The 25,572-nt window shown below is 46.9% G+C and overlaps 1 protein-coding gene across 1 annotated transcript in view; it reads right to left on the bottom strand.

Annotated features, from left to right (window-relative positions):
• Positions 1 to 25,572, bottom strand: part of PRKAR2A (protein kinase cAMP-dependent type II regulatory subunit alpha) — a 716,041-nt gene that overhangs the window by 38,016 nt on the left and 652,453 nt on the right. Inside the window, exon 10 of the mRNA XM_069206211.1 lies at positions 11,971 to 12,109. Coding sequence (XP_069062312.1) covers positions 11,971 to 12,109 — 139 coding nt within the window. The remainder of the gene's footprint in view (positions 1 to 11,970; positions 12,110 to 25,572) is intronic.

The following is a 25,572-nucleotide window of genomic DNA, read 5'->3' as shown; positions in this document are numbered from 1 at the left end:
TTCATCTCTTGTGCTGCATAGCTGGTGGTCTTCGTCCCATGTTGACCTGGTCCTGCATCCACAGAAGCGAGGGTAGTGGCTCCTGCCACAACTGGATACTCCATCACAAACTGGAGTTGGTCCCCTTCCTTTGCAGGTCCTCTTCTGCCAGAATCCACCTTTGGGTTCTACCAGTCTTGTTTGGGTCTTGCACAATCCTTTTCCGAAGACCTCCTGTTGGTTTTGGGGGAAACCAGGTACTTACCTCTCCTCTCCTGGTCGCTGGGGGACACTCAGGTACTCACCTCTTGGGGTTCCTAGTTCCTCCAGCTCCATTATACTGATTCCACATCCTTGGGACGGCCTTTCACATTCCACTTTTTTAGTATATGGTTTGGTCCTCCCCTAGGGCCCTCACTGTTTGCCTATAATTTTGCCAATGCTTATTGCTTTTTATACTCCTGATTGCTAATGTATGTAATAGTGCGTTTTCCGACCTCCAGTTTGGGGATTGCCTATTAGTATTCTAGTATTTGTGTTACCCTAATAAAGTACCTTTATTTTTGTAACACTGCATGGTTCTTTCATGTGTGATAGTGCTGTGTGAGCATAGTTGTATTGCACAAGCTTTACATGTCTCTTAGATAAGTTTGGCTGCTCATCCACAGCTGCCTCTAGAGAGCCCTGGCTTCCTAGACACTGCCTACACTTCACTAATAGGGAATACCTGGACCTGGTATAAGGTGATAACACCATAGGTGCTCACCACACACCTGGCCAGCTTCCTACAGGTGGGTTGCTGAAGAATCTGCATCTAGTTATAGTCTCTACCAGATAAGGCTTCACAGAAGGTAAGTAACTTGTCCATCTGATAGAGACTTCTAGCTGCGGATTCCTTACCTTTGAATAGATACCCAAGGATTAGCATCCCTGGAGGTGGGTCTGCAGGCTAATCTCAAACTAGAAAGTCCTGAAGGACAGAACGGGCAAAGTGCCGGTCCCTATGGACCTGACTGTCCAGGCAGTAGTTTTTTTTTTTATTATCAACAATTTTATTAGTTTTCATCATAGTATTACATCACAATATATTGCTTCATGTGAAGTCCCTTAGAAATGCTGTATACATATGACACATTTAGTGGTTTGGCAGGAGTAGCTTTTTCATAACGTGAATGCGATAACATTTCCAAACTTCAAATCACAACAGCGAGGGTCTTACCCCGTATAACGATGTCACATCTATATTTTCTATATGGTTTGTCCTTAAATGCATGCAGCTTCTTAGCTGACTTACTGCTTTTAGGGGATAGGCTCTCCACAGACCTCTTCCTTTTCTTAGAGGTCACTGAAGTGTCACTCTCCTCCTCCTCAGAAAGAGCTTCCCTGGCCTTTCTTTTCTGGAGCCAAAGTAGGAGCCTGGCTTCCTGTCCCTCAGAGTCTTGTTGGGGAAGGTCCTGCAGATCTTACAGTCCTTGACCTTGTGCTCTGGATGCAGGCAGTAGATACATTCCTTGTGAGGATCCTCACAGTAAAGTCTCAATCTCCCACAAGGTCTAAACAGACCTTTTCTTACTGCAGACATGATGGAAAAAATTTGCAGTAACAGCAAAGAGTAAGTTTGTAAGAATTTCTCTTGAAAAAATGGAAAACTGAGCAGAGCTCAGGGAAACTCCCTTACACACGACGTGCGGTAGAAAATCTGAGAGACTGAGCCTCTGTGCTGAGGATTCTAAAGGGGTGGTCACGCCTGATTGGCTGAAATTTGGGCTCTTTCTAAAGAGGCTGATAGTTCTACAATTGAAGTTGTTTCTCCAATTGACTTCAATAGATATAAAAAAAAATTATAATAATAATAAAAAAAAAATCTCTAATTATTGCTTTCTATATACCGTGGGACTTCGACGACGGGGAATGATTCAAGCATGTGAATCTATGAAAGATACCCCAATACTGGAGAACGATGTCACATCTATATTTTCTTCAATCTTGGTGCTATCACCTATCTATAGTTGTGCAGCAATGTGGATGCTATCCATGCGGTCTCCCCCAGATTCCCTGGCGCCTTGATGAACATGGCTACCAGTGTAAGAGATAAAAAAGGATATAAGTGAGGGGGAAAGAGGTCATAGTCAGGCCAGTGCGTAGCCTTAATTTGTAATTATGTCACAAAGACCACTAGTTAGATTATGAGGATGTCTTTAAACATCTGCAAATCTTACAGCTTGCTTTCCCACAAAGTTGCTACTGGAACCTTGTGCAGCCTTCGTACCTCCTCCTGTCTCAGCGCCACTGCCTCAGCCTTGTCTCTCTTAAGCATTGCAGTGCACCAGTGTTGCATGCCTATGAGTATGCCCACCTTCCAATGCATTGATATGGATCTGGATATGGATCAGCAAACGATTAGTTACCCTTTGTGCTGTTTTATGTCTAAACAGGCCTAGTAATAACCCTTTCATGGTTAGTAGGCCTATGCGGTCCGTCACTTCTGACAGCGTCTCTGTAACTTTCCTCCTTAGTACTGCAACTACTGGGTAGCTCCAAAACATGTGCGCCATGTTGGTGTTTAATGCACGGCACCTGGGACAAAGGGGGGTGGATTCAAACATTTTATCTAAGCTCGCAGGAGTGAGGTAAGCCCTATGGACAATGATCTGCTGTATGTACTGAAATTTAGCATTCCATGATAGCTTCTGCGGATAGTGCAACAACCTAACCTATTCCTTGGGTTTCACGTCACAGGCCATCTCTCTTTCCCAGCACCTGCGAGTCTGCAGTAAGGGGTTTTGGATGGTGTGTGCTAGTGAAACATGTAATGAGCCTACGGCCACTGCTCACGATCTGTAACGTATGTACAAGTGGATCGTGGTCTGTCTCTGTGTCAGTAATGTTCAATAGCTGACCCAGCTCCCCCACCAGTTTGCCGTGGGCCAGAAAGTGATCTACCAGAATCGCACATCTTTCCTGTAGTTGATCAAAGGGGATCAGTACGTCATCACAAAACAAGTCTCCCAGGGATCCCACCCCAGCCTCAACCAAGCCAACAAACCCTCCCTGCCTATTAGCTCACAGAATGGCTCAATAGTATTTATTCTTATGGCGGGGAAACATGGAGTGATGCAGAGCATGAGGAATAGCCCTCTACCATAGCTTTCATGCGCTATGCGCATTAAATTGTTGGCTTCTTGGGGGAGATTTGCATTTGGGAGCAGCACTCCTCCAATCGCTGCTTGCGCCCTAGTTACTGATGGCATTCCCATTTTGTCAGTCTGACAACCTGCTAACCACTGAGCAGGTAACTGTGCCGCTAAATAGTAACAATCAAAATTTGGGGCCCCTAAATCTCCCTTGTCAACAGGCAGCTGTAATTTACACAGCGCAACTCAGTCTCCTGCCTCGGTTCCATATAAAACTCCCCGGTGCGGCATGCAGTGTACAAAAGGTGGGCCGCACGATACGTACAGGAAGGTTGTGGAAAAAATAAAGGAGACAAGGGAGCATCACCATTTTAGACAGGGACACTTTTCCTTGGACTGCGAGCAGCAAAGTGCTCCAAAAGGTCATTTGGTGGCGAAGAGAGGATATGGCCCTGGTGAGGTTGCCATCTGAGGTCTCGCGTATCAGGGTGTATTTGAATACCTAAGTAACAGAATGTATAAGGTTCCCAGCGCAATTGGTGGTTGCTTACTGTCAACAGTTGATGGAGGGCAGTAAAAGCTGATCAGGAAACACAATTTGGTCCAACTGACTCCCAGATCTGAGGCCATTTCGAATTTCGAGAGGATCTCTGTGATACCGTCTTGCATGTCCCCGACGTAGGTGAGCACGCCATCCACATGTGTTTCCTCATTCAGTGGTATTCCCCACTCACAGCCCTGTTGCCGGAGCCGCTGTGTCTACGGTTCCATCACTAGAGCAAACAAGAGTGGTGACAAGGGACATTCCTTATAGAGGTCCCCCTGCTCACTGAGAACAGTTACTTTGATAATAGGATCCGTATAGAAGAGTCTGAGGAGACTGGAGCCTACCAGTGATACTCAATTTAGTCAGAGTGGAGAACAGATAATGCCAATACACCGTATCAAACGCCTTTACTGAGTTTAACACTAGGCAGACTGTGCATGGCCTCTGGGTTGGGGCTAGCTCCATCACTCTTTGTAATCTTCGGATATTAAGTGTAGTTGATCTCTTGGGAATGAAGCCATTTTGGTCCGGATGTACCAGACGATGCATGTGTTACAGCAGGCAGACCGCTATGATTTTATTGAGGATTTTATAATCTGATCCAAGCACTGATAGTGGATGGTAAGAGGTTATCTCCATCGGGTCTTTGTCGGGTCTTGGGTAGGGATACAAGCAATGATTCTTGAAGTGACTGTGGTAGCCAACTGTCAGTAAAGTGCGGCCTGACATAACTCCAATAGTTTGAAGGCTGTGTAGAACTCAACGTGCAGGCCATGAAGATCTGAGGCTTTATGTGTAGCTGTGCCTCTGAGGGTCCCCCGTTTTCCTGGACAGTGACAGGGGCATCCAGCTCCTCCCTTTCCAGGGGATTAAGGACAGGCAGCTCGAGTCCACTGAAGAACTTGTCAATATGTGCCTAACGGTCGATAAGAAGGACTGTCATTTAACACCTGGTAATGCATGGCGAATGCAGAGTGTATGTACGCTTGGACATGCACATAACGGTCTCTCTGATCATGGTGATGGTCGATATGGCGACGCACTGCACAAAAATAGCCACGCTAATAAACTGCCTGATTTATCCCCTTCAGCATGCATTCTTGCCTGATAAGCTCGGAAGTCCAGGCAACATAACTGCTCTATCAACTGGGTGTGGTGTCCTAAAGCCGCAGTTAGGGCCTGTTCTGTGCAATTTGACCTGGCTGCCTCCTCAAGAGTCCCCAGCGACACTTCTGTCTGCATTAATTCTCTTTGTAGGCCCATTCTGGCTCCCACCACTGCACGTATGCACGGACCTCTGATTAGCACCTGTAGCTCCTCCCATTTAATTTGTCTAGAAGTGGCTGAGAGCCAATTATGTGTAAATAGTGTGATATGACCTCTTGCATCTCTCTAAAGGTCTGATCCCCTATCATGCCCGGTTGCAAGCTCCATGTGGGAATTGGGGAGCGCAGTGTCTCCCGACCGAGGTGGATCTGAAGTAAATTATGATCGGAGAATGTTTTCCCCAGATATTCTGCATCTGTAACTGGATATTAGAATGGGTAACAGCTCACCGTACCGCCACGGTGTAATTCTGGAAGACACATATACAAGCATTTTGTTACAGGATTGGGCGAGCCTGGGCAAGCTGATCTGCCTTGAAGGGAGCATTTGGTATAATCTGGTTTGCACTAGTTCAGGACCCCAGGTTCCTGCTCTGGCCAAAACCCAGACAAAGAACAGCGGAGTGACCACTCCCCTGTCCAGCTCCTAACCTAGGGAAGTGCACAGACCTCTGCCAGGTGGCCACTTGATTCTGCTACCTTGAAAATAAGATGTGCAGAAGCCCCTGGGAGCATCTGACTGGTTAGGCCAGGTAGATGACATACCTGACCCCATTTAAGGACAGGTCACTTCAGAGAGTTACTAACTTCCTTTTAGGGTTACTTAAGGGCTCATCCGAGGGCCGGTCCTCAGATTCGTCGACAAAGACTCTACAAGGAACTCTCTGCAAGCCATCTTTTGCCCCTGGCCTCTGAAACTGCTGCTGGTCTGAAACAAGTCTGCTTCTGGTGAGAAGGCTCCCACTGCAACATTGTTTCTCCATATCCTGCAAGAATTCTACAACATCCCAGGCTGTGCATCCTCCAGGGCCACAGGGACTCTGCACCTGGAAGCACAAATGAATTTTCCTTGGACTGAAAGAGTCACCCCCCTGCATCTGCAGGCACCTCAAGACAACAACAAGCTGGTGGATACTGCTGTCCCATGGACAACGCAAAGGCTCTGCTCACAGGTGGTGGTTCTGTGGCCTCCTCTGGGTCCTGCCTATCTTCTGAACAACTTGGGAGACGGTAGGACCCTGCTCCTGCCACTGGACTGGAACCCCTATGCACTGCGACTGTTGCTCTTGCCAAGGCTTGTTGGCTCTTCCTCTACGAGACCTTCGAGCACCAAGAAGCCTCAGCCTCCAGCACTCTGCAATCAGAAGATCAGAATAAACAACAGAGAGGTTCAGAAAGGGGGTCAACAGACCAGTTTGTCCACCAAGCTGCAAATTTCTTCCAATGACAGGTGTATTCCATGTTCGAGTTCGGGAGGAACTCAACTACCGCCGCTCAATCTCCATGCAAGGAGGCAGAGACGAGACAGGTTCGAGTGCAGAACTCTTCTCTGCTGCTGGGACAGAAGATCCTCCAAAAGCGCAGTCTGATTGGAGGATCGATGGACATGATCAGCAGCTAGGGATACCAGACTCTGTACCCAGTCCAGAGCCACAAGGATTACTCGGGCCCTGTCGTTTTGATCTTCTAGAGAATTTTGGGCAACAGTGGTATGGGCAGAAAGGCACGAAGGAGACCTGAACTGCACTCAAGATGAAGTGTCTCAGAGAGATTGCTGCCTTGGAAACTCCAATGTGCAAAACTGCCGACACTGTAAATTCTCTGCGGAGGTGGACAGATCTAACCAAGGCTCTGCCCACTGATGAGAGACCATGTGCCACCTCCGGATGGAGACACCATTAGCGGTCAGGTAGGCATTTTCGTCTGAGTTTGTCCGTTCTGGCATTCAAAGAGCCCGTCAGATGTTGAACCACCAGGGATATGCTGTACTGTTCCAGCCACGTCCAGAGGCACAGAGCCTTGTGACGAGGGGGTCCACGACCCCAACCTACCCTGCTTGCTGCAGTACCCCATGGCAGTGGTGTTGTCCGTTAATACCTGCACCATCTTTTCCCTTGATAGAGGGAAGAAAGTCCTTCAATGCCAGCCGGATCATATGGAGCTCTAGCATGTTGATGTGGAGTCCCGCTTCGGCCAGAAACCAGATGCTTCTGATCTCCACCTCTCCCAGATGGTCACCGATCCCAGGAGTGACGTATCTGTCACTACTGTCAGATCTGGTTAGGGAAGGGAGAGGGATCTGCCTCGGACCCAATTGCAATTCCTTAACCACCACTGCAGATCTTTCTCACTTCCATTCAAGATCTGGACCATGCCGGGGAGATTTCCGTGATGCTGTGGCCACTGGAACTTCAGGTCCCACTTCAAAGCCTGCATATGCAGGAGACCATGAGGCTCAACAGCCTCAGTCATTCTCACTGAAATATAGGATAGAGGCTGAAACATTGGTATAACCTGAGTATCCTGGACTCGCTGCTCTAGAGTATACACCCGAAACTGCGCTGTGTCCAGAACAGCTCAGATGAAAGGAGCATCTGAGAGGGAGTCAGGCATGGCTTCGGCACATTTATAGTCAACCCAAGCAAATGCAGGAGGTCCACCGTAGTCTGGAGGTGAGAGACGGCAGCTTGCGGCACAATTCGCCTTCAACAGCCAGTCGTCTAGATATGGGAAGACTGAAACGTCAGATCTCTGCAGATGAGCCGCAACCACAGAAATCACCATGATGAACCCCCGAGTAAGGCCAAAGTGGAGCACAGTGAAGTGGAAGTGCTTGAGGCCTACCGTTAACCGCAAGTAACACCTGTGGACAGGCAGGACAGGGATATGATAATAAGTGTCCTGCAAGTCCAACACTACCATCCAGTCTCCTGGGCCTAGGCAAGACAAGAACTGAGCCAACATGAGCATCTTTAACTTCTCCTTCTTGAAGAAGAGATTGGGGAAATCAAAGGTCTAGGGTAGGGCGAAGCTCCTTGTCCTTTTTGTGGACCAGAAAGTAGCTGGAATACCAACCACAGCCTACTTCTGGCACTGGAGCCCTCTCTATGGCTCCCTTGTCCAAGAGAGCTGTAACTTCCACGCAGAGAAGGGACTAATGATCCTCTATAATTCGATCATAAGATGGTGGCATGGATGGATGGGTAGTCTCAAAGGGGAGGGAGTAGCCCCTTCGGACTATCTGCAAAACCCACCTGCCTGAAGTGATGGACTGCCAGTGGGGCAGGTGATGGCGAATCTTGCCACCAACTGGTCAATGGTGGGAGTGACCGCTGGCCACCTGACCCACAAGGGCGGTGGGTCCCTTGGCCAGGCAGAGGCTGGGCAGCATGCATGGCAAGGTGGCTGACCGGGAATGGGTATGGTTGAAGGCCCCTTCTGTAGATATAGCGGAATGCAGACTAAGGGGGATGAGGGACCGCCATCAGGCCCAAGGACCAAGCCTGAGAATCCTTGAAGCTCTTGAGCGCCGAATCTGCCTTTTCTCCCAAGAGATAGTTGCTATCAAAGGGCAAGTCTTATCAAAGAAGCCTGGATATACACCCTTGAAACATCAGACGTCCTCAGATAGGCGTGGTGCTTCAGGGCCACTGTAGAAGAAACCGATCTACCTAGCGGGTCTGTTGAGTCAAGTCTGCAACGAACTGTGAACTTTGCCCGATATCTCCCATCAGCAAAAGCTTAAGGGAGTACAAACCAGGCCTCCTCCGGGACATGTGGCAGCACTTGACAACGTATCTTTAGCATGTGGGAATAACAGCCCAAAGGCATGCAATGTTTACGGACAGCAATGCGAGGCTGGTGGAAGAAAAAAACATCTTCCTCCCAAGTGAAACCAACCTTTTGGATGCCTTGCCTGCGGGTGTGGAAGAAAACGAACCCTAGCAGGTCGAGGCTTGTCCCCCCTCCCCCCTCCCTCCCCCCTTCCAAAACACTCAGGGGTGGGGTGTTGCATCAAGAAACTTGGGTACCCAGGTGCGGGCGATGGTAGGAAATAGTCCTGTTCACAGGAGCCCCTTTGCTGGGTTTGGACCAAATACCTAGTAGGACGACCAGGGGTTCTGAGGTGGAAGCTCCCAGTTGCAACACCTCTGTCAAGAGATTAGTCTTGACACCCACTGAGGGCAGTTAAAGGTCCAGTTCCTCAGCTGCTCTCCTTACCACCACTGCATATGAAGCTGCTGCCTCCGTAGCCAAGGTAGGAGGGAGAAAACATGCCAGTATCTGGAGATGTGTAAAGTCAGCTGGCTTCACCCAAGTTCATACGCCAGTCCATTTCACTTTCGTAGGGCTGGTATTCTAAAGGGTCCAACCACCACTCTCATTCATCCTCTAAGCCTAGCCCAAAGGAAAAGGGCTCAGGATCCGAACGAGGAGGCAAGGCTCTTGCCCGTGCTAGCGCAATACTTCGCATATCCTACTGTATTGGAGTCAGGAATTACAATGGAGATGGCTCTGCCTGTGGGTGCATACAATGCCAGGAGTGTCGAGGAAGGCCAAAATGCCACGACTGGCACCGGTCCAGATCCAGGACTGGATACCTGGGAGCCCTCAGCAATGAGGCGGGAGCCGCCGGCACGGAACCTGAAGAGGCCCCCCCCTCTGACTCCGCAGGGGCCAAAGGCACTCCCAGCAGAGTCTGTCTGCCCAAAAATGAGGCACATGGCCTCATAAAACTCTGGGCAGGGGTTGCTCGGGGAGGCGCGGAGTCGGCACAGGTTCCGCAGAATGAGGTCTGGACCATTAACACTCCCTTGTCTCATTAGCGGACGGACAAGGAGAAGTTGATGGGCACTTCGACTTCTTTGGACTTTTTCTTGTGTCTCGACTTACCTGACTGTCTCGAGGACTTGGAGTGGGACTGCAATGACTTCGAACTCTGCAACTGATCCCGGACCTTCCTCTCGACCAGGACCTCCAGTTGCTTGGAGTCTAGCACCGGGCCGCCGGCAGCTCTAGGGACAACTCTCTCAAAGCCTTTGGATGCATGGCCCGCACTCAAAGCACAACTCTGAGTCGTGGTTATGCTTTAGACACCAAAGACACATGAGGTGATGATCCGCGTCACGGATATCGCCTGCTGACAGGATTCGCAGGGCTTGAAACCTCTCTTCTAAGAAGACATCCTTGAACACCAGGAGTAAAACTAAAAAAAAAAAGACTCCACAAAAAGTTAAAAAAATCCAGTCAAAACTTTACTGAGGGGTAGCTCTCTTCAGTAAACCGTTTTGCTGGCACGGAAAGCAAAGAACTGACATCAGCGCACCTGGGTGGAGCCTATATAGGACCCGAAACGTCATATCCGGTGCAGACACAGACAACAACTGACGTGGAGCGGATCGACGCCACCTACCGGTGTGCAGGTGTACTTCTCACAAAAATCTCCGGGATCCAGTCCGACTCCTGGGGAGAAATCAAAGGTAAGAAATCTGCAGCTAGAAGTCTCTATCAGATAAAGCAGCATTTTTTTGGGACTCAACTCATCGGTAAGGGCCTTGTTTAGTTACTCAAATTTGAGGTTTTGGGTTTTACAATTTGTTAGGTGTGGTGGAGGTGTTAAACTCATGTGCAAGGGGGTGGGGGGGGGGGGGGGGGAGTTCAACTCAATTCTTAGAAAGCAAAAAGGGACAGCAACTGAGAGCAGAAAAAAAAATTAGATGTGCCTCAGGAGAGCCTTTTCGTTGGAGAATCTTTACATGGGCCCATGTTATTGCCAAACCAGCTGCAGGTTGCCACTGTGAGGAAACAGTGGTAAAGAGAACTATTTGATCAACCAAATAATTTTGGTAGTAGTAGGTCCACCTCTTCCTTGTGCCTGAATATTAAGTTTTTGCACGCAAAGAATAACACACAACTGACTTGTATTCACTGCTGGACCTTAAAACGTCTTGCTAATAACTGTGTCTAATTTATCCTGATTTTTGAGTACTTCACATCGAACATTAATGAGAAGGTACAGGTTCATGCAATGTATATTGAGGGGGTTTCTTTGTCTGGACAGATAAATGATAAAGAGATTAATTAAACCCTAACCCCCTAATCAATAGGATGAAGTTTAAGTGTTGTCGTTTCAGGATCTGATAAGCCCGTGAACTTTGAATACTCTCCCATCCAAAATTACCTTCAGGAGGTGGATAGCACACCAAGGGAAGTTCTTCCTTTAGATAGGACCATATAATGAATGCAGTGAGGTGACCAACTAAAACTTTGGATTGGTGGAGTGCTTGGATCATCCTTCTCAACAGGAGCTATTCCCTACAACCAACCAATATTAAGCAATAGGCGGGCTTGTAAGCCTACTGTAATTTCACAATAGGTCTTTCACAACCAGATAGCTTACACTGTCCGGTAGGAGAGACCTAATAAAACACAAGGAAGAGAAAAGGTGTAGTGAACCAACTGGAAGCAGCTTGAACTGAAATCCAATATTAGCATGAATAGATTCATGAGAGAGGACTGCATACCCCTATGATTCTTCAAAAGTCGCTCCCTTGAATCTCCCCTCACACTCAGAACTCCTGTAGTTCCGACAGAGTAAGCCACAACAAGCTCCATAATGAAAATAAAATAACAGTATTCGAGGCTAGGGAGAAACTGTTGAAGCTTATGAGAGCTTTGTTTTACATACAAGGGGGGCTTAGGTAGGTGGGGCAGTAGTAGGTTGACAATTTTTTTTCCTGTTCGCAGCACGGCTTTGGGGGCATTTCTCTGCTTCGCCTGAGTTTCAGAAGGAAATACCAATACAGGAGACTCGGACAGAAAGGGGAGCTTCAACAGTTATAACTCCAGATGTGTTGGCTGCTTTGTGTATGCTGAGAGTACTAGCTACATTATGTGTATTACGTGACGTGTCAGTATTGTCAATTCTGATTGTTGCCACCAGACAGAGTTGCATTTGCAAGGTTCTGAGAACCAGGCTTTAAACACTCATTAAAGCAATAGGTAACAGAGGGCACTAACAGCATCATTTTATTTAGACCTTTGACATACTGATCAGTAAGTGTGTTGTGGGGGTGTAGGGTGAACAGAGCAAGAGGGACATAAGTCTTGTTATGCAATTTCTGTAAAGGAAAACTGAAAATAGTCTTTGATGCTAGCTAAGTAGCGAAAAGAATGAAAAAATTGATATATTTTAAACATTTACCTAAGCACTTGACATTCCCAACAGCGTATGCGGAAGCTGCTCTGGGTTTGTTGGTAACAAGAGCAAGTTCTCCAAAATACTGTCCACTGGAACATCGGGCAACCTCGACCTCCTGATTATTTTCCTGTCCTGTTTTTGTCTATGGGTAAATCATACACACATGCATTATCTGACTAGCCACTTTCACTTTAAATGCCCAATTATATAAATAACACATCTGACTGGCAACACAGAAAATAACAGAACATGTAAAATTACCAGTTCTATCAACTCGCATCAGTTATAATTCTCATACACTGATTGTGAAATAATCCCTCCACATATATCCTTGTCACTGGCTCTTATCCAAAAACAGGAAGAACATTTTGAAACAAAACAAAATGCTGCCATTGTGAGCTGTGAAAAAAAGAGGCCCTGGAACAATGTGGAATATCTATTATGAAGAATACAATACTAAAAGAAACACATAACATATATACAGGGAGTGCAGAATTATTAGGCAAATGAGTATTTTGACCACATCATCCTCTTTATGCATGTTGTCTTACTTCAAGCTGTATAGGCTCGAAAGCCTACTACCAATTAAGCATATTAGGTGATGTGCATCTCTGTAATGAGAAGGGGTGTGGTCTAATGACATCAACACCCTATATCAGGTGTGCATAATTATTAGGCAACTTCCTTTCCTTTGGCAAAATGGGTCAAAAGAAGGACTTGACAGGCTCAGAAAAGTCAAAAATAGTGAGATATCTTGCAGAGGGATGCAGCACTCTTAAAATTGCAAAGCTTCTGAAGCGTGATCATCGAACAATCAAGCGTTTCATTCAAAATAGTCAACAGGGTCGCAAGAAGCGTGTGGAAAAACCAAGGCGCAAAATAACTGCCCATGAACTGAGAAAAGTCAAGCGTGCAGCTGCCACGATGCCACTTGCCACCAGTTTGGTCAATTTCAGAGCTGCAACATCACTGGAGTGCCCAAAAGCACAAGGTGTGCAATACTCAGAGACATGGCCAAGGTAAGAAAGGCTGAAAGACGACCACCGCTGAACAAGACACACAAGCTGAAACGTCAAGACTGGGCCAAGAAATATCTCAAGACTGATTTTTCTAAGGTTTTATGGACTGATGAAATGAGAGTGAGTCTTGATGGGCCAGATGGATGGGCCCGTGGCTGGATTGGTAAAGGGCAGAGAGCTCCAGTCCGACTCAGACGCCAGCAAGGTGGAGGTGGAGTACTGGTTTGGGCTGGTATCATCAAAGATGAGCTTGTGGGGCCTTTTCGGGTTGAGGATGGAGTCAAGCTCAACTCCCAGTCCTACTGCCAGTTCCTGGAAGACACCTTCTTCAAGCAGTGGTACAGGAAGAAGTCTGCATCCTTCAAGAAAAACATGATTTTCATGCAGGACAATGCTCCATCACACGCGTCCAAATACTCCACAGCGTGGCTGTCAAGAAAGGGTATAAAAGAAGGAAATCTAATGACATGGCCTCCTTGTTCACCTGATCTGAACCCCATTGAGAACCTGTGGTCCATCATCAAATGTGAGATTTACAAGGAGGGAAAACAGTACACCTCTCTGAACAGTGTCTGGGAGGCTGTGGTTGCTGCTGCACACAATGTTGATGGTGAACAGATCAAAACACTGACAGAATCCATGGATGGCAGGCTTTTGAGTGTCCTTGCAAAGAAAGGTGGCTATATTGGTCACTGATTTGTTTTTGTTTTGTTTTTGAATGTCAGAAATGTATATTTGTGAATGTTGAGATGTTATATTGGTTTCACTGGTAATAATAAATAATTGAAATGGGTATATATTTTTTTTTGTTAAGTTGCCTAATAATTATGCACAGTAATAGTCACCTGCACACACAGATATCCCCCTAACATAGCTAAAACTAAAAACAAACTAAAAACTACTTCCAAAAATATTCAGCTTTGATATTAATGAGTTTTTTGGGTTCATTGAGAACATGGTTGTTGTTCAATAATAAAATTAATCCTCAAAAATACAACTTGCCTAATAATTCTGCACTCCCTGTAATTATACATTGCCTTCTTCCATCTTTCATACGGTCATGTAAATCTACCAAAGGAACTAAAACAAGAGCACCAAGAAGCAAGTGAGGTCTGTACCAAGGGCAATCCATAAGCAAATGCAAACTGTGAATCCTACTAGTGTGGCAATCATTTGTTTACCACAGACAGCTGGTTTATAAAGTGCTATGGAGCCAGGCTCGCTCGGATGGCCGGAGGTCTGCAGCAATAAACTAGAAAGAATAGTTATTGACCTGTAAAGCTAGATCGCATCCTGAAGAATCTTAATTGCCATAAGGAATGTATAGTTCTACCCAATGTACTTTTCATTATTTGAAAAGAAAATTTAATAAATATAAAATGACATACTGAGGCGAGCTCGCCTTCAGAAATCAGTTATTGAATAAATCTCTGACATGCAAAGATTCTCTGCCACCACAGTCATACCTCTTTGTAAACATCCAAGGGGCAAAGGTGAGGGCATACTGTAGAGCAGTAAATTAGAAATATTCTGACCCAGCACAAACCGAAGGTAGCACCTGTGGGACTGCTAGACAAGCACATGAAAGTAAGCATACTGCAAGTAAAAGAACACCATCCAATCCCCTGGATCCATGGAATAAAGGACCTAGGCCAAAGTCAGCATCTTGAATTTTTCCCTCTGCAGAAAGGCATTCAGAGGATGTAATCTAAACTCGGCCTGAGGCCACCATATGTTTTGGGCAACAAGAAATTGTGGTAGCAACACTCCTCATACTTCTCAACCTTCAGGGGTTTCTCTATGGCACTTGTACCGACCAAGCATGACCATTTGAGGAGAGAAAATAATTAATTGGCCGCAGTTGTGCCGGCCGAATTAAAAGAGGAAGATTGTGTACAGCCTCTGCCACCATGGTGTCCTCCTGAGAGGCAAAAGGTCTATAATTATTGCTGCACAAGTTGCAAAGGCTGCCTCTGACGGTAGGCGACACTGCAAGAATCCTCAGATCATCTGGGACAGCAGATTGTACTGATGAGCAGGACAGGTCGGACCCAAGGTGCTGCAGCACTGCGGTCGTTGAAGCATTTCAAGCCAGAATCAGTCTGTTCACCAACAAGTCTGGATTCAGCAAAAGGCATTCCCATCTGAGATGTCTGCAAATCCTGTGACATGCATCCATGCATGGTGCCAGATCCATACGCTGGTGCCCATGCAGCATTTTACACAAACTGATGTGCCTAGACCAACTCTCAAGACATATATGGCTGCATCCTGCCCACCTTGAATAATCTGAGCAAAGGCATTTCAAAATTCATCAGAGAATGAGAATGCTGACAAGATGCCACAGGCCATGTACCAAAGGGCAGGGGTTTCAGCAAGCAAATAGTGTTCAGGGACCATGAAGTCCAGCTGGCCAAAAAAAAAACTTTTCCTGAAAATGTTGATACAATTTGATTCCCTGTCCAGAGATGCAAATAGGAGCATGTTTGGAATTCATTTTACCGGTAGATGCCTGACCTCCAAAGCACTTTGCCAATCTGCCCTTTTTGACTAAACACCCAGAGGCAGGATTATGATGCCTGGCGATTTACAGGTGGGGAGGGATACAGGTCACTGTAGGAAAGTGCCCCTTTTGGCATGGTTACCCCTTTTGCTTGATATCTGATGCTAACTTGATTGAGTGTGTGCTGCGATTTTGCTAACCAGGGCCCGAGCACCAGTGTTCTTTCCCTAAACTGTCCCACTGCTTCAACAATTGGCACACCCCTGGCACAAAGCTAAGCCCCTTGTAAAAGGTACCAGTAGTACCAAGGGTTCTGTGGCCAGGGAGGATCCCCTAAAGGATGCAGCATGTATTATGCCACCCTAAGGGACCTCTTACAAACACATGCACACTGCCACTGCAGCTTGTGTGTGCTGGTGGGTAGAAAAATGTAAAGTCACATGGCATCCCTCTCTAGGTGCCATGCCCACAAACCACTGCCTGTGGCATAGGTTAGTCACCTCTCTAGCAGGCCTTACAGACCTAAGACAGGGTGCGCTATAGCACAGGTGAGGGCATAGCTGCATGAGTAATATGCCCCTACAGTGTCCAAGTCCATTCTTAAACATTGCAAGTGCAGTGTTGCCATATTCAGTACATGGGCTGGGAGTTTGTCATTACGAACTCCACAGCTGCATGATGGCTTGACTGAAGACTGGGAAGTTTGGCATCAAACTTCTCAGCTCAATAAACCATCTCAGCTCAATAAACCCACACTGATGCCAGTGTTGGATTTATGGAAAAATGCACACTGGTGGCATCTTAGAGATGCCCACTGTATTTTACCCAACCCTTTAGTGTAAGGCTGACCAGTAGCCACCTTCCTGGAGTCCTTCGAGTCTGGAAACACACCAAGATCAATGCCCTCCCCCAAGAAACCCAAAATGGATGCAAAGGACATGAATGAACATCCAGCCCACCTCCCTGTTCCCCTTCCCAGCAAAAGTCATAGAGAAAATTGTCAACAAACAACTGACCCATTTCCTCGAGGATACCACCACTCTAGACCCATCCCAATCCAGACCCTGCAGCAACCACAGCACTGAAACCGCTCTCATCGCCACCACCGACGACATCAGGAACATACTGGACAACGGTGAAGCTGAGGCCCTCATCCTCCTGGACCTATCAGCCGCGTTCGACACCGTCTGCCACCACACCCTACGCACACACCTCAACGAAGCAGGAATCTGCAACAGAGCCCTGGACTGGATCACCTCCTTCCTTACCGGCAGAACTCAGAGAGTCTGCCTCCCTCCATTCCACTCTGAAACCAGCAAAATCATCTGTGGCGTACCCCAGGGTTCGTCCCTCAGCCCAACCCTCTTCAATGTCTACATGGCTCCGCTCGCTAACACTGCCCGATCTCACAACCTCAACATTATCTCCTACACCAATGACACCCAGCTGATCCTCTCCCTCACAAAGGACCCCGCCACCGCCAAGACCAACTTCCATGAAGGAATGAAGGCCATCGCCGAATGAAGAACAGCTGCCTGAAACTGTATTCCGACAAGACTGAGGTCCTCATCTTTGGCTCCACCCCTTCCGCATGGGATGACTCCTGGTGGCCTGCCACACTGGGAACCGCACCAACACTCACCGACCACGCACGCAACCTGGGATTCATCCTGGACTCTCCACTATCTATGACCCAGCAAGTCAACGCCGTCTCCTCCTCCTGCTTTAACACCCTCCACGTGCTTCGGAAGATCTACAAATGGATCCCCACTGAAACCAGAAGAACAGTCAGTCAAGCACTCTACGCAGGAACCAAGGCCAAACTCCAGAAAAGACTGCAACGCATCCAGAACGCCTCCGCACGCCTCATCCTGGACATCCCCCGCCACTGCCACAACAGGCCACCTGAGAGACCTACACTGGCTACCCGTCAACAAGAGAATCACGTTCAAACTCCTCACCCCGCTCACAAGGCACTGCACAACACCGGACCAGAATACCTCAAGAGACGACTCTCCTGCACCCCGACCCGACAGCTTCGCTCCGCCGACTTTGCCCTCGCCACCGTCCCACGCATTCGCAGAACGACCGGCGGCTTGCAGATCATTCTCCCACCAAGACGTGGAACACTCTTCCCACCCACCTGCGTCAGACCAAGGACCTACTTACCTTCAGGAGACATCTCAAGACATAGCTGTTCGAGCAGTAGCAGCCCCTTCTCTCCCCCCTCAGCACCTCGAGACCCTCATGGGTGAGTAGTGCACTTTACAAATCCCCTGACTGATTGACTGACCAGTCCATGCCAGCCTGCCACTAACAGGCATGTTTCTGACCACATGGGGTGAGAGCCTTTGTGCTCTCTGGGGTCAGGAACAAAGCCTGCTCTGGGTGGAGGGGCTTCACACCTCCCCCCTTCAGGAACTGCAACACTTGGCGGTGAGCCTCCTGTTACACTGCCCCAGGGCACTCCAACTAATGGAGATGTGTGCCCCCGGACCAAGCCCCACTTTTGGCAGCAGGTCCGACAGGAAAATTAGATAAAACAAGGAGGAGTGACCACTTCAGCTGGGACCACCCCTAGGGTGTCCAGAACTGAAGTGACCCCCCTACTTGCAGAATCCTCCATCTTGCTTTGGAGGAGAGTAGTCAATAGGGTTAGGAATGTGACCACCTCCCCAAAGGGAGCGGGCACAGGAATGCTGTAGTCACCTTCAGGGACAGTAGCCATTGGCTACTGCCCTCTGACCCCTGTAACACCCTTAAATCTGGTATTTAGCCCCCCCCCCCCCGAACTATGCTCTTCAGATTCCTGGTGACCTCAAGAAGGACTGAAAAGCCAACCCCAGCAGTGAAGACTTCAGACGACAACTGACTTGGCCCCAGCCCTACTGGCCTGTCTGCAGCGTCAAGACTCTTGCCACAAAAAGGTGATGCATCCTGTAGAACCAGTAATCTCTACAAACCCCCAGAGGACTTCCTGCCCACCAGAGGACCAAGACCTCCAAAGGACAGTGGCCCTGTCCACAAAGAAACTTCCAAGGAGGACTCCAGAAACGCCACAGATCAGCGAGCCTTGTCCACTCTGCACCCAACGTCCATGGCTCATGTCCAGGTGACCCACCAGACCAGAAGAGGACCCGGCGATTCCAACCTTGAGTCCACCCTAGGGTGCCCCCTCCTGGCCAACATGACAACAACTGGAGCCTAAATCTGGAGGACACTCCCTGAACGCAACCGTATCCGACGAAGACTCCCGATGCCCAAAGGTATTCCTGCATCCACAGCCCCCTTGCCTTGAGAATCCGACCGGTGGTCCAACAACGTCCAGTGGGCTCCTCTCCTACACCTGTCCAGGCTTTGGTTTTTTGCAACCGACTCCCTGGACCCAGCCTGCAGGATGTTTGTGACCCCCATTGAAAAGCATTGGGCACCCAACATTGTGTTTGCACCCTAGACTCGGCCGTCCCTGTGCCACTGAGGGAGTGTGGTGCTGACCAGTGACCCCCAGTGCTCATCTAAACCCCCAGGTCTGTGCCCAGAAGCTGCAGGTACTTACCTGAAACCTATGTCTTTCTGAATGCCCCCAGTCTCCCTAGGATTCCACTGAAAACCTGATACCAACTGACCTCTGCACCCAGCCGGCCCTGTGTTGCTGGTGGTGCGCTTTTGAGTTCAACTTGAACCCTGACCTGTGAACATCCTTACCCGAAAGATTGGGATCGTAAGTAAAGTACTTACTTGTAAACTGTATTAATACTTTTCCTCCCCTAGGACTGCATTGCTTTCTACGAGAAAATGCACTGTCTGCTTTTGGAATTAAAAAGTGTTACTTGTAAACTGTTTTACCTGCAAAACCTTAACAAAAAAACGTATATTTGATATATAAGACTGACGTACAAGTTACTTACCTTGGTGACTAAATATCTGGTAGAGACATTCTAGTTGCAGATTCCATACCTTAGAATTTCCCCCAGGCGGCAGACTGGATCCGGAGATTTTTTTTCGAGTAATGCCCTTGCGCGTCGGTAAGTGGCAACGGTTGACTTCACGGGCGTCGTAGTAGCTGTGATAAAATCGGGAGTAGTATATAGATACCGCCTTTGCGCAGTGAAGTCAGTTTCTTTTAACGACTTTCTCTCGATTGTGACCATGACTTATGCAGAGTTGAGTGCCGGGCCGCCATTAGCTTTAGGGACCACTCCCTCAAAGCCTTTGTGTGCATGGCCTGGCACTCAGAGCACGACTTCAGGTCGTGGTTGCGCTTGAGACAACACAGATAAACCCGATGAGGATCCGTCACCGACATCGTGCGGTGACAGTCCTCACACGGCTTGAAAGAAAACAAGTTACTTACCTGTAACTACAGTTATCCAGTATTGGTATCTTTCATAAATTCACATGCTTGAATCATCCCCGTCGTCAAAGTGGGAGTCCCATGGAACATGAAAAGCAATAATGAACAAACACATTTTTTTTTTTTTTTTACACTATATGGCTATGATGGTAACCCAAATCACTCATATAGCCTATCTAAGTCCTTTTGTGAAAAGGACCCAAACCTGGCTCCCGGCCAATCAGGCACCAACACTCTCCAGAGAAGCTCCTTCCCTCAGATTTTCTAGCACGAGAGTGAAAACCATGACCGGAGAGGAAATGCGAGCGTCTAAGGGGAGGAGGGTGGGTCGCATGTGAATTTATGAAAGATACCAATACTGGAAAACTGTAGTTATAGGTAAGTAACTTGTTTTCTTATCCAGTATTGGATCTTTCATAAATTCACATTCTTGAATCTGAATAGCCAGCAGTACTCAATGTCATGCCCACAGAGGATGGTGGGTGCGAGCATTGAAATCCTCTAAAACATATTACCAAATAACAAGGTTATAAATCTTGTATTATGAGCATAAAACAAATATACATATATATATATATATATATATATATATATGCGCACACATAAATATATGGAAAATGTCACTTACCCAGTGTACATCTGTTCGTTGCATGAGAAGCTGCAGATTCACATGCTGTGCATTATCCTGCCATCTAGTGTTGGGCTCGGAGTGTTACAAGTTGTTTTTCTTCGAAGAAGTCTTTTCGAGTCACGAGACCGAGTGACTCCTCCCTTTTGGCTCCATTACGCATGGGCGTCAACTCCATCTTAGATTGTTTTCCCCGCAGAGGGTGAGGTAGGAGTTGTGAGTATATTAGAGGTGCCCATGCAATGGAGTAGGTATGTATGTACTTAATGTGTATCAAAAGAATATTTATTAACAAATTTACAATTTTCATTCAACTAAGAACGGCTACAGGCTACCGGGGAGGTGGGAGGGCGCATGTGAATCTGCAGCGTCTCATGCCACGAACAGATGTACACTGGGTAAGTGACATTTTCCGTTCGGTGGCCATGTGTAGCTGCAGGTACACATGCTGTGCATAGACTAACAAGCAGTAATCTCCCCAAAAAGCAGTGGTTTAGCCTGTAGGAGTTGAAGTTGTCTGAAATAATGTTCTTATTACAGCCTGTCCTACTGTGGCTTGTGTTGCTAACACATCTACACAGTAATGCTTAGTGAATGTATGAGGCGTAGACCATGTGGCTGCCTTACAAATTTCTGTCAAAGGTATATTCCCAAGAAAAGCCATTGTGGCGCGTTTTTTCCTAGTTGAATGTGCTCTTGGTGTAATAGGTAATTCTCTATTTGCTTTAATATAGCAAGTTTGAATACATTTAACTATCCATCTGGCGATGCCTTGTTTGGATATAGGATTACCTGCATGAGGTTTTTGGAAGGCTACAAACAATTGTTTTGTTTTACAAAATTGTTTTGTTCTGTCAATGTAATACATTAGTGCTCTTTTTTATGTCTAATGTATGTAAGGCTCTTTCGGCTACTGAGTCTGGTTGCGGAAAGAAGACTGGTAGTTCCACAGTTTGGTTTAAGTGGAATGGTGATATGACCTTTGGTAAGAATTTCGGATTTGTTTGGAGAACCACTTTATGTTTATGTATTTGTATAAAGGGTTCTTGAGTAGTAAATGCTTGTATCTCACTTACTCTTCTAAGTGATGTGATAGCTATTAGAAAGTCTACTTTCCAAGTCAGATATTGCATTTCACAAGAATGCATGGGTTCGAATGGTGGTCCCATGAGTCGTGTTAATACAATATTAAGGTTCCACAAAGGTACTGGTGGTGTCCTTGGGGGTATGATTCTATTTAGTCCCTCCATAAATGCTTTAATGACTGGGATTCTAAAAAGCGATGTTGTATGTGTAATCTGCAGATAGGCAGATATTGCAGTGAGATGTATTTTAATGGAAGAGAATGCTAGATTAGACTTTTGTAAGTGTAATAAGTAGCTTACGATGTCCTTTGTGGAGGCATGTAGTGGTTGAATCTGATTAGTGTGGCAGTAGCAAACAAATCTTTTCCATTTGTTTGCGTAACAACGTCTTGTTGTAGGTTTTCTCGCATGTTTAATGACCTCCATACACTCTTGTGTAAGATTTAAATGTCAGAATTTTAAGACTTCAGGAGCCAGATTGCTAGATTGAACGATGCTGGATTTGGGTGTCTGATCTGTTGCTTGTGTTGTGTTAACAGATCTGGTATGTTTGGAAATTTGATGTGGGGTACTACTGATAAGTCCAACAGTGTTGCGTACCACAGTTGGCGAGCCCAGGTTGGTGCTATGAGGATTAGTTTGAGTTTGTTTTGACTTAGTTTGTTGACCAGATAAGGAATGAGTGGGAGAGGGGGAAAAGCGTATGCAAATATCCCTGACCAACTGATCCATAGTACATTGCCCTTGGATTGAGGGTGTGGGTACCTGGACGAGTTTTGGCATTTTGCATTTTCTTTTGTTGGGAATAGGTCTATGTTTGGTGTTCCCCAGCGGAGGAAGTGATCCTGTAGGATCTGGGGATGAATTTCCCATTCGTGAGTTTGCTGGTGATCTCGACTGAGATTGTCGGCTAACTGATTCTGAATGCCTGGTATGTATTGTGCTATTAGGCGAATGTGATTGTGAATTGCCCAATGCCAAATCTTTTGTGCTAAGAGAGACAGTTGTGACGAGTGTGTCCCCCCCTTGTTTGTTGAGATAATACATTGTTGTCATGTTGTCGGTTTGACAAGGATGTGTTTGTGGGCTACCAGTGGTTGAAATGCTTTTCATGCTAGAAACACCGCTAGCAGTTCCAAATGATTTATGTGAAGATGTTTTTGCTGATTGTCCCATTGACCCTGTATGCTGTGCTTGTTGAGGTGTGCTCCCCACCCCATCATGGAAGCATCTGTTGTGATAACAGCTTGAGGCACTGGGTCTTGGAATGGCTGCCCTCTGTTTAAATTTATAGGTTTCCACCATTGAAGCGAGAAGTGTGTTTGGCGGTCTATCAACACTAGATCTTGAAGTTGACCCTGTGCTTGTGTCCATTGTTTTGCTAGGCACTGTTGTAAGGGCCTCATGTGTAACCTTGCATTTGGGACAATGGCTATGCATGAAGACATCATGCCTAGAAGTTTCATTGCAAACCTTACTGGGTAGTGCTGGTTTGACTGTACGCTTGATGTTACATTTTGGAACGTTTGGACCCTTTGTGGACTTGGAGTGGCAATTGCTCTTTGTGTGTTGAGTGTTGCTCCCAAGTATTGTTGTATTTGGGATGGTTGCAGATGTGATTTCTGGTAATTTATAGAGAACCCTAGTTTGTGTAGAGTTTCTATGACGTATTGAGTGTGAAGAAGACACTGTTGTTGAGTGTTGGTTTTTTATTAGCCAGTCGTCTAAATATGGGAATACATGCATACATGAATACATGCATGTGCTGTCTCCTTATGTGAGCGGCTACTACTGCTAGGCATTTTGTGAATACCCTTGGGGCCGTTGTTATCCCAAACGGTAGCACTTTGAATTGATAGTGTACGCTGTGCATTACAAACCTTAAGTATTTTCTGTGAGAAGGTTGGATGGGCATGTGGAAATACGCATCCTTGAGATCCAATGTTGACATGTATTCCTCCTTTTTTTTAGCAAGGGAACCACGTCTTGAAGTGTTACCATGTGGAAGTGGTTTGATTTGATGAAGAGATTCAGTGTTCTGAGATCTAAGATAGGTCTTAACGTTTTGTCCTTTTTTGGAATTAGGAAATATAGTGAGTAGACGTCTATTCCTTTCTGATGATTGGGTACTAGCTCTTTTGCTTGTTTTTGTAGTAGTGCTTGGAACTCTATTTGTAATAGGTCTAAGTGTTGTTTGGACAGATTGTGTGTTCTTGGTGGAACATCTGGCAGGAATTTTGTGAATTCTATGCAATAACCATGTTGGATAATTGATAGGACCCATGCGTCTGTGGTAATATGTCCAGTTTTGATAATATGCGGTTAGCCTCCCCCCCACTGGAGACAAGTGTTGGGGTTTTGTGACATTGAAGTCACTGTTTGGTCTGGCTTGGTTTGGTGGCTTGGAACTTTCCCCTTCCTCTTGGGAATTGTCCTCTATAGGAACCACAAAACCCTCCCCTTTGATATTGTGCCTGATAGGTGGGTCTGGTTTGAGAGGTGGAAGGCTCGGACGTTTGTTGTCGTAAACCTCTGTATTGTGGTTTCCTAAAGGTGCCTCTGACTTGTGGGGAATAGAGCGCGCCCATGGCTTTGGCCGTGTCCGTGTCTTTTTTTAACTTCTCAATTGCTGTGTCAACTTCCGGCCCAAACAACTGTTCCTGATTAAATGGCATGTTCAACACTGCTTGTTGGATCTCTGCCTTGAATCCAGAACTTCTTAACCATGCATGCTTGCGAATGGTTACCGCCGTGTTGACCGTTCGTGCTACTGTGTCTGGTGCGGACCTTATCTGTTGTTAGATATGGCCTGTCCTTCTTCCACAACCTGTTGAGCACGCTTCTGGTGTTCCTTGGGCAAGTGCTGTATGGTGTGTTGCATCTTGTCTCAGTGTGCCCTGTCGTAGCGAGCAAGTACGGTTTGCGAATTAGCAATTCGCCACTGATTGGCTGCTTGTGCTGACACTCGTTTGCCAGCTGCGTCAAACTTTCTGCTTTCTTTGACAGGCGGTGGAGCGTCTCCTGATGATTGAGAGTTTGCTCTCTTTCTTGCCGCTCCTACAACCACCGAGTCCGGTGTAAGTTGTTGTGTTATGAACACAGGATCTGTTGGGGGAGGTTTGTACTTCTTCTCAACCCTAGGCGTGCTAGCCCTTCCCTTAACTGGCTCCTGGAAGACCTGGTTTGCGTGTTTGAGCATGCCCGGGAGCATTGGCAGACTCTGATAGGAAGCGTGGGTGGATGCCAAGGTGTTAAACAGGAAATCATCCTCCACTGGCTCTGAGTGCATTGCAACGTTGTGGAACGTAGCTGCCCTGGATAGTACCTGCGTATATGCAGTACTGTCTTCTGGAGGTGACGGCTTTGTTGGATAACAATCCGGACTGTTATCCGATACTGGTGCATCATATAAGTCCCATGCATCAGCATCATCCTGTGTCATCCCTGTATGTGTGGGTGACTGCATTGGAGGTGTTCCCACTGGTGACAGTTATGGTGAGTGCAGTGGGGACGGTTGTGGTGATACCCTTGGTGGTGGGGATTTGTCTCTAACCACCTTTGCCCTAGGCTGCATTTCTGTCTCCTGAAATGCAAGTTTTCTTTTAGATTTGATTGGAGGTAGAGTTTGTATTTTCCAGTCTCTTTCTGGATATGTAACCTCCTGTGTGTATGGTCCCGTTCTTCCATACTTAATTCCTGCTCAAATCTCTGTCTTTCCTTCATTTGGCTGGAAAGTCCTTGCTCTTCTGTATAAGAGCTTCTTTTCGGCTCCGAAGCCGCTTTTTTTTCGGTATCGAGGTTTCAGATATAGTCGTCTTCGGTTCCGAAGATATTTTTCTTACTTTGGGTGAGTCGAACTCTCGGTGTCGAGATCGTTCGGTGCCGGAACCTCGACCGGAGTTGGAAGTCTTCGGCAATTCCCTGGCCTTTTTCAGTGCCGATGTTTGGTCACCTTCTTTTCGGTGGGTTAAGCCATGGCCTGTTGGCGGTGGCGTCCCAATGGCCTTAAATATCTT

The sequence above is a fragment of the Pleurodeles waltl genome, chromosome 9 (genome assembly GCF_031143425.1).
Source record: "Pleurodeles waltl isolate 20211129_DDA chromosome 9, aPleWal1.hap1.20221129, whole genome shotgun sequence".
Taxonomy (NCBI): domain Eukaryota; kingdom Metazoa; phylum Chordata; class Amphibia; order Caudata; family Salamandridae; genus Pleurodeles; species Pleurodeles waltl.
Note: the sequence above shows the minus strand (reverse complement) of the source record. Positions and strands in the feature narration are given on the sequence as shown.